At 47.1% G+C, this 10,122-nt stretch overlaps 1 protein-coding gene across 1 annotated transcript; it reads right to left on the minus strand.

Annotated features, from left to right (window-relative positions):
- Window positions 1–5,603: 5,603 nt before the first annotated feature.
- On the minus strand, window positions 5,604–8,975 carry LOC118093275 (galanin receptor 2b-like). The gene is made up of 2 exons (XM_035132273.2): window positions 8,599–8,975; window positions 5,604–6,354 (listed from the first exon to the last, which is right to left on the minus strand). Exons 1-2 carry the CDS (start codon window positions 8,970–8,972, stop codon window positions 5,604–5,606), a joined length of 1,125 nt encoding a protein of 374 aa, XP_034988164.1. The 5' UTR covers window positions 8,973–8,975.
- Between the last annotated feature and the right edge of the window lie 1,147 nt (window positions 8,976–10,122).

The following is a 10,122-nucleotide window of genomic DNA, read 5'->3' on the forward strand; positions in this document are numbered from 1 at the left end:
GTTTCCTGCTTGGCAGAGGGTTGGACTGGATGACCCTTGTGGTCTCTTCCAACTCTATGATTCTATGAACACTTTGTAAATCCATAATGTAGTAGAAATAGCCAATGTTGCAAATGACCGTTGCTGAGGTTACCAGTGTGGTTGCAGTGTTGCCCAGAAGGAAATTTCCACCTTGTCAGAGCTAATTAATGACTGAATAGAGGCATGTGCTGTGTTAGGGGATGGCAAATGATCAAGCACATATTTAGGAATTCAAAGCTCCTGCACCTCTCGGTCTCGTAAGGACTAGCAATCCCTTTCTAATGAGGACAGGCAGTCTGTGCCAAGGGTTGCTTCCCCTCTTCTGCTGGCAAAGACTGAATATCCATTGCACAGTCACCCTGCAGAGTGAAGCTAAAGAAGCCACATAGTTCTAGGGCATATGCAGAGTGCCAGCTGAACCAAACACCTCTGAAAGCAGCAGGGACTTGCTGCACAAACAGTGAGGAAGCTGAACTTTCATCCGCAAAGCCAGCTCATTTAAGAGAATGTGAGGCCATGGAAGGAGATGTTGGGCAACTTCAGCACCAGATTTAATCAATGTGGGGAGGTTGTTAAGAAATAAAAGAGGCAATAATGAGCAGCCATCTTCGGTGCCAGGAATGATTGACCTTCGAATGATGAACACAAGACGTTCGAGTACCATTAATTAGGAGCAGGCAGAGATGATGAGGTAAGGGTACTTGCAATGGATGACATCGCAAACAGCCCTTTTAGCGACACCCACGAGACCGCAGAGGTTGACAAGGATTTGACGACTGCAAGCTGCCAGGTTCTGCATCTCGAGGGCAGAGCAAAAAACAGATTTAAAGGCTCTCCATGCCTACAATCTTCCTCTGGGTTTATTTTTGCCTTAAGAAATAGATTCCCAATTCAGAGCATTGCTAATTTCAGGGAGAAACCAGGGCTGGCCACATTCCAGGCTCCATTGCGGTGTGTGCAAGTAGTTTTGCCACCACGGACATGCAATTGTGGTGCTTCTTGTATGATAATGGACCATTTCCTCCCCCACAGTACTTCTCAGCACTGCATGCTCACAACATATCATCCTTCTAGGGGCATTGTTGTTGGGGTGGGGGTACACAACTGCCCCCATTGCCCCGCTGGCTGACTATGGCAGGGACTGTGTCCTGCCTCCCCTAGCCATTTTAATTTCCCACTCCCCAAGTCAAGGCTTCACAGTGCTGGGCTGAGCAGAGAGCTTTTCTTCCCTGTTGCAACACTGAGCTGGGCAGAGTGGTCCCTCTCTGCCCAGCCCAGCACCGCAATAAGGAAGTCAAGGGGATACCAGTCTATGCACCTACCCAGTGGTGACTGGGGACCATTGGGACAGGAGGGTGGAAATCAGCAAGAACAACAGCTGATTACGTGTGTGGTGTCCATGCTCATTGTCGGTCTTTTTTTTGGACACAGGCACCACTGGGATGTGGCCCCCAAAAGGGCTATTATGGGGCAATACTGCCCTCAGGCAAAAAAAAAAAATGTTTAGTCACCCTGTGGTCTATGGCTGTTGGCCATGAAAAACTTGTTTTCTGTTACCAATTAAGTAGATTAGCTTCCCCACAAATGGCTTTGAATTAGCCAAGTTGACAGGCTGCATTGTAATTAGATTATGGTCTAGCAGTTAATTAAAATTTCAGGATGAGGTTGGTGAGGCCGTTGCATGAGGCTGGTCTCACTGAGGCTGCAAACTTGATAAGGAAACAGGCTCACGACTGGTGTAGGTGACTGTTAGGGAATTTTATAGGGGGGGCACCCAAACGAGGCTTTATTTGGGAATCAAGATTGGCACAAATGCCCTCAAGGGAACCCCATCTGATCCTACAACACCACTCTAGTATCGCACCAACACGAACCCCCTCAAGATCAAGCCCTGTGTAATAAAGGCTCCCTTTCCTACCCTTTCTCTGTTGCCTGAGACTCTATGTAACCATATTTCTTTATGAATGAATGCCATGTATCTGTATTTCTAAATGAAACCTCCTTTTGCTACTCTGGCCAAGGGCTCTCAGGGATGCAGGGAACAGCCATAATCCTTTAAGCGAGAGGTCACGTAGCCAGGGTGGTGCTCCTCTGCATATCCATAATCCATTCAGGTACCATCTCCTGCCATTCCCGACCCTCCGAAGCCCATTGTTTTTTCCCCGCCAGGTACTCAAGGATCCCCCCCCCCCAGATACTTGCTTATCAATGTCCTGGGACATCGTGCATTGTTGTTGTTTAGTCGTGTCCGACTCTTCGTGACCCCATGGACCATAGCATTGTTACCTTATGTTAATCCTGTTTACCTCCTGTTTACCTGTATGCTAATGCAGGTTCAGAAAAGTGCAACCAAAATGACCAAGGGCTTGCAACAAGACCTATATGAGGAAAGGTTGCAGCAGTTGGGGCATTTAGTTTAGAAATAGGGGGGGGCATGATAGAGGTGTATGAAGAAAGAAGCTTTTCTCCCTTTAAACCCCTAGAACTCGGGGACAGCCAATGAAGCTGAATGTTGGAAGATCCAAGGCAGGCAAAAGAAAGTCCCTTTTCACACAGTGCATAGTTAAACTATGGCATTTGCTCGCCCAAGAAGTAGATAGAGTCACAGAAAATTAGGCTGTGTTCTACTGCCACGGTTGGAGGCAGGATGTCTCTGAATGCCCAGTTGCTGGAAACTGCAGGAGGGGAGTGTGGGGTTGTCCTCAGGTCCAAACTGCAGGCTTTCCAGAGACATCTGGTTGGCCACTGTGAGAACAGGATGCTAGACTAGATGGCACTTTGGCCTGATGCGCGTAGGCCCTTCTTACATTCCTAAATACGAACTAGGTTTGGAGGAGAAATTAAATACTTTTCGCATTTGAAGTTGAACCTGCCTAACATGGATCATTGCATTTTTTAAAGTCCTCATGCAGTTTGAATTTCTCCTACCGGTAATACACAATTTTTCACCAAGCCATTTCCCCTAATCCAATGTGGGTTTTGTATGTTATTTTCACCAATATATCCACTTCTATGCACGCTTCACTCTTGTACATGCATTTGTATACGCAATGGCTAGAGAAATGCACTGCCAAATTTGGGGAAGCCGAACCTTGATGGGCAGCTGTTGTTCAGTTCGCGTCTTGTTTCTGAAAGTGTAAGTTAGGTTGGTTCACCTTTAAGTGCAAGCCAAATTGAATTTCTTCCCCATCCCTCTCAGTAAAACTAGATTTCCAAAGTGATTTATGAAACAGTTTTCTGAATGGAGTTCCTTTCAGCTCCTTTTTCTGTGTCGCTGCTGTTTATCTTCTGGAGTACCTTCTTAGTTTCCAGCCAACCATTGAAATGATAAGACACCCTTTAATCCTTAAGCACAGAGGCAGATTTCGATTGCACTGCATCTCCCTCATTCCCTCCAACTGAAGTCGTGCTTGACGAAGGCTTCCATCAAGGATGGACTGAGCATTTCTGCCCTCTGTGACTCACGGGGTGTATCGAGGCAAATTGGCTGTACTCAAGTGAAACTGTAGTGCGTTCGTTCTGCAGAACTTGTGGCACGCACCCTTCGGTCGTGCTGAATAACAAGCTTCTCCCCCACCCACCCTCTGTGTTTTTGATTTATATGAAGCCAAGCGGTGCGGTATGGTCTATCAGCCAGGAGCAGGAGCCAAGTCACATTAGAAAGCTGTGATGCTAGCTAATCAGGCGGGGAGAAATGACCTGGTCTGCTCTAGGCTCCCAGAAATTATAAGTGAGCGTTACTGGTAATTACACCACTCTGTGTTATGCCCTGCGATATTAAGATGTGAAGGAAAGAGATTTTGCATTGTCACAAGGCTGTGATTCAACAAGGTCTCCCAGCCCAATTGATGACTTGAAGGTGGATGCAAATGTCTTCCTAATCCAATCAGAGTTGGCCACCTCCCGCTCCCATTGTTGCCACAGGGCACGGCGTGAACCCTGCTGCCTGCCAATTAGGATTCAATCTGCATAGAGAGAAAGCTTTTATTAACGCCACAGGGGAGGACAATTATTTTATGTAGTCAGAAGAGAGAGGAAAAAACATTTGTAATTTTTATTCCGCCTGAAAAAGCTTGTTAATAGACACTAAGTAATGGCTGCTAACTGGGCAATGGTGTTCTAGCCTTCGTGTGAAAACACCATTTTTTTATTTAAAAAAAATGCATGGTGACTTTAACGGGAATAATAGACATGATAGGGGCTGTTGTTGTTCCCACTAATAAGGAACTCAGTTGGTGAGTACCAATGGAAATTGAGCCAAAATGAGAAACAAGAGGGAGGGAACCCAGAACCCTGAGGTCTGCAGAAGTAAAAGCATAAAGGATTCTTAAAGTAAAAATAAATGAAATGAGCACCTGCAACTATGTATATGCCACCCGCCTGCCTAATAACTACAAAATGTTTCTTTTTTAGTTGGAATAAGAAAAAAGAAAAGAAGCTATGATAACTAGCATCAGTTCTTGTTGGTCCCCAACTTGCCCAAATGGGCCCAAGTGTTGATGTGGGAACTCTTTGCTAGTGTCTCCCCCGTAACCTTTGGGTGCTCATTTGAGGGGTTGAGGCTGGGCTGTGGGCCACCATACCTGCCAAGTTTCCCGCTGAAAAATGCGGGATCATCAGCGGCGCGGCACCGGAAGTTGCTTCTACGCAACTTCCGGGGCCGCTCTGCCCATGTGTGGGCACCGGAAATAGGGCAGAGTGGCACCGGAAGCCGCTTCTACGCATGCCCGGTGGCCATCTTGGTGGTGGCCGCATGGCGGCGGCCACCACCAAGATGGCCACCGGGCATGCGTAGAAGCGACTTCTGGTGCCTCTCTGCCCTATTTCTGGTGCCCACACATGGGCAGAGCAGCACCCAAAATGGAGGCTCCCCGGCAGGTAGGAAATCCGGATGATTTCTGGGATTTTTCTCCATTCAGGAAAACAGCAGGAAACGCATTAAAATCCGGGGGTTTCCCATGAAAAACGGGATACTTGGCAGCTAAGGCTGTGGGCAGCAGTGTAGTGGCAAATTCAGAAGCGCAGGGTCCCTTCATGATAGTCACAACCACACCCCTCACAGTGACACCCCTATAAGATTATACAACCTTCTAAGATTATGGAATAGTCTTCTAATTATACAATATGAATCATTTGTGATATATTGCAATGATCAATGCAGATCTCCATGTGTTGCCTTTCAGCTAGATGTGCATGTACGTGGGCAAATGTTGCCAGTATCTTCTTTCAGAGTGACTCATGTTGTGTTCCCTGCAAAGTTCCATTGTTTGTAACAGAGTTTGCATGCCTTTCTCATGAAACTGAAGGGCTGAGCTTTGGAGCATACACTGGCAAAAAAGCTCCTGTTTCATGCTAATTGGGTGACTCTTAAGATGCTGGAGACAGGGACCCTGCTGTAGAAATAGTAGCAGGCCTTCAGTCCTCCTATGGCCCTTGCCTTTGGCCCTGAAGTCCAGCCCCAGAAGAAAGAACATTGGTATGTTCATCAATGAACTTCACCAAAGATATTCTCTTCCCCCAGAGAACACCCTCTGGAACTGAAGCATCTCACTCCACTTGCCTGAGTTGTTGTTCAACTCAGCTTAAGAAACATGGAGAGTCCTGCCAGGTCCTGTGGGGACCACAAGAGACCTTGCGTCCAGTTCGCATCCATTCAGCTGCCCATTGTTGTCCTCGTTCATCTGAGAGACTTCTGTGGAACCTGCCTCGAAGCCGTGGGCGGTATGAGCGGCATGGACAACGTGGACCCTGTTCCGGGCCTTCTTCCGCAGCAGGCAGCTGAAGACCTTCTTGAAGCCCTTGCGGAAGTGCTTGGAGACCAGGGCGTAGACGATGGGGTTGAGGCAAGAGTTGGCATAGGCCATGCAGTGGGAGAGGAGCCGGAAGGCGTAGGTGGTCTGGTTGAAAGGGAAGTCTCCGTAGAGGTAACGGAGCACGACAACGTGGTAGGGCAGCCAGCAGAGGCAGAAGAGGACAGTCACGATGATGATCATCTTGGTCACTTTGCGCTTGGCCTTCTTGGACTCGGACATGTCCTCCAGGGGGTCCACCGCTGTCCATAGGTATTTAATCGTCCGCGTGTAGGAGAGGCTGACGATCAGCACCGGGATGACGTAGCCGAAAGTGAAGGTGCAGGTGTCCATGATCTTCCGGCGCCATTCCTCCCATCCTGGCACACAGATGTAGCTGCCCTCCCATTCAATCAGGTCGTAGTAGTTCAGGTAGGGCCCTGAAAAGATCACGGAGAGGCCCCAAATGACAGCCATCGCTGCCACCGCGTTGCAGGGCGTCCGCAGCTCCCGGGAGCGCAGCGGGTATCGGATGGCCAGGTATCTGCCAGAAAAGTCAACAGAGTTAAGCATTGTGAGGATTATCTGCACCATTTATCTTCTCCCTCTGAGCACTCATTGTCGTCCCACCACTGCTCCCCAGGCTGAGCCTTCTCCCCTTGGGGGTGCCCAAGCTGGTTCCTCTCATCACTCCTCTGCACCCAACAATCACACACCCTAAGATCAGCCTAATTTTATGTGGCCCTAAATCTAAGTCCGTTTGCTCTCTGCAAGGACTCCGTTTGGAAATCTGGCAATAGTAATCTTCTTCTTCTCCTCTGGTAGGCAGAGGGTGGGGGGGAGAGGGAGAAGGGAAAGAAGGGGGTGTTGCACCCCAGGGAGCAGAGATGACAAGTGACTGATATGGACCATCTGTTTCTCCTCCAGGGTGGGATGGGGAAAGAGAGAGAGTTTGTTTTGACAGCTGTGGCAAGGCGTCAGATTGACATGACAGCCAAGAGCACGGGTTGACCACATATCACGTCTCGAGATGAGTAAGAGGAACTGCCAGGCAGACTGGGGAAGGTCTGTAAGTTCAGAGAGTCAGGGGATTGAGCCAAAAAAATACAGGGCCTGGGGGTTTGGAGGGTGTACTGGATGAAGGCATTGTAAGCCGATGCAAAACAGCAAGCCCCTGAACGCACATTGTCCAAACGTGCTCCAAGCTTTATTTCTTTTATTTTAAATGATTGCACAAAACAAATGCATTATGTTTTCAATCCTACGGCCTCCGTGTTTGCAAATTTGAGGAGGGAAGACAGGCGGGTAGTGAGGATAAAGAGGAGGGGGGAACAAGGCCAGGGAGCCCTGGGTTCCAGCAATAGGACCCCTCCTGTTGGCTGCATTGTGGGTTACTCTGATTTTTTTACTGAACTGGGAGTAAAATCTCGAACCTGGCAAAGCAAGTTTTACTAATTTTTTGTTATTGTTGTTTCTATTTATTTATATATGTAGAGTATTTAATTAAATTATTAATCATCAGATTATAAACATAAATTTAAAGAGACGACATAGGCAAAATAGCATATATATTTGCAAAACCGCATGCAAATGTATGGGTTGTGTGCAACTAAGTTCTACTCAGAGTAAGCCCATTAATGGACCCAAACAAGTACATTAATTTCAGTGAGTCTTTTCTGAGTAACGTTGGTGACAACATTATGAGGAGAATTTAATAGTTCCTTTTGATTTAAATTACAAGCTGTTTTGATTGTTCTGCTCTTCAGGATTACAAAGAGACAAAAAGGGGGGGGATACATTTATGCTTCACTTACTCACAATTTATAGAAAAATCTGACAAAGGCAGAGTTGATTATATTATCATATTGTACCATGTTTTTAATAATACTACTAATAATTCCTCCAATACTGAACTTTAAAAATTAGGGACTGGTTTTTTTGGGGGGGGGGTAGGGGAGAGATCTGAATTTGTGCAAAGTTCTTATTTTAGCTCAGCCTCACTACCACCACCTAGCATCAAGCAGCAAGACAGTGTGGTCTAGGGTTAGAGTGTCAGACTGAAAAAAAGTAAAGGTAAAGGACCCCTGGATGGTTAAGTCCAGTCAAAGGCGACTATGGGATTGCGGCACTCATCTCGCTTTCAGGCCGAAGGAGCCGGCGTTTGTACACAGACAGCTTTCCGGGTCATGTGGCCAGCATGACTAAACCGCTTCTGATGCAACAGGACACCGTGATGGAAACCAGAGCACACGGAAATGGCGTTTACCTTCCCGCTGCAGCGGTACCTATTTATCTACTTGCACTGGTATGCTTTCAAACTGCTAGGTTGGGCAGGAGCTGGGACAGAGCAACGGGAGTTCACCCCGTTTGGGGGGATTTGAACCGCTGACCTTCTGATCGGCAAGCCCAAGAGGCTCAGTGGTTTAGACCACAGCGCCACCCATGTGTCAGACCAGGACCTGGGAGACACCACTGTTTAAAGTCCTGCTTGACCATGAAACTCACTGGGGCTCCCTTGGGCCAGTCACTGCCTCTCAACCTAACCCACTTTGCAGGGTTGCCGTGAGGGTTAAATGAGGAAGGGGGCAAACCATGTAAGCCACCTCAATTTCCTTGGAGCAAAAGGTGGGATATAAATGCTCAGTTGGTGGAGCGTGAGACTGTTAGTGTCAGGGTTGTGGGTTCGAGCCCCGCGCTGCACAAAAGATCCCTGCATTGCAGGGAGTTGGATTGGATGAATCAGGATCTCCTCTTTTCTTTTTCTTTTTAGTGCAGGGGTCTCCATTACCTGTCTACAGAGACGGCAGCCAGGGTGAAACTGCTGGCGTACATAGTAAGGTAGATGAAGAAGTGGACAGCCTTGCACATGAACGACCCAAAGACCCAGCCCTCCAGGGAGTAGATCGTGGCCTGGAAAGGCACGCAGCAGATGATGAAGAAGAAGTCGGCCAGGCTGAGGTTGAGGATGAAGAGGTTGGTGCTGTTGTGCCCCACCTGCCCGTTCCGCAGCAGCACGGCCAGGACCAGGCTGTTGCCGATGGTGCCCAGAAGAAAAATCAAGGAGAAGACGACAGGGACGATGACACTGGCCAGGCTGAACTGGTGGGCATCAGAGGTGTTCCAATGTCCAGCCAAGCTGGCAAAGTCTTCCTGTTCGGTCATTGTTGTTATTATTTTTAATCTGTGGGCAAATGGTGGGAGAAAGAGACGGTGAGGGTCTTGCAACGGAGGCTGTATATGAAATAATAATCCAAATCTTGCACCGAGGGGAATCTGGCTTTTGAACACAGACCATAAATAAAAGCCTTGATATATTGGATGAAAGGTTCATATGCTCTGGCTTGCTTTTTACAAGAGCGGCCAATCAGAAATCTCTGGGAAGCTTCTCCTTTATCCAAACTTAAATTCAGTGTTCCATATTTCTGCAACAAGGCGATTTAAACAACAACAACAATCTTACGGAAATTCATTAGCATTTTAGTGCAATTTCCCCCCTAAAATACACATTTTCTGTGTGCAGTTTTGACTAGTAAACACATTTTGGAAAGCAATCTTACCAAATTTTATCAAAATGTTATCAAAATTTTAGCAATCTTACCAAATCGTACCAAATTTGGAGGTCTTTAAGCAGAGGCTTGAAAGGCATATGTCAGGAATGCTTTGATGGTGTTTCCTGCTTGGCAGGGGGGTTGGACTGGATGGCCCTTGTGGTCTCTTCCAACTCTATGATTCTATGAAATATAATTCATCCTAATGTTTTGTTTTGCTATATATATTGCCCCCAATATATGTATTTTGGCAAGCACAGCAAAAGTCAGAGAAATATAAATTTTGACAAATCGGTTTGTTTCAGCTAATGTATTCATTTGGGAAGTGAAAATTAGGGAGTTTCTCAGAACAAAATCAAATTTCTCTCCCATCATAGGAACATAGGAAACTGCTTTGTTCCACATTAGACCGTTGGTCCATTTGCCTCTGCCCTGTCTCCATTGACTGGCAGTGGCTTTCCAGAGTTTCAAGAAGGAGACATTTCCAACCTGGGAACTTCTGCATGCAAAGAGACAGTGTGGTTTAATGGTTAGATTGTTGGACCAGGACATGGAAAAGTAGGGTTTGAATCCCCACCCAGCCATTGGGTGAGTTGGGCCAGTCACCATCTCTTAGCCTAACCTACCCCACAGGGTTGTTGTGAGGATAAAATGGGGGAGGAGAACCATGTAATACGGTAATAAAAATAATAATTTTTTATTTATACCCCGCCCTCCCCAGTCAAAACCGGGCTCAGGGCAGCTAACACCAATAAAATTACAAT

The sequence above is a fragment of the Zootoca vivipara genome, chromosome 14 (genome assembly GCF_963506605.1).
Source record: "Zootoca vivipara chromosome 14, rZooViv1.1, whole genome shotgun sequence".
NCBI lineage: Eukaryota > Metazoa > Chordata > Lepidosauria > Squamata > Lacertidae > Zootoca > Zootoca vivipara.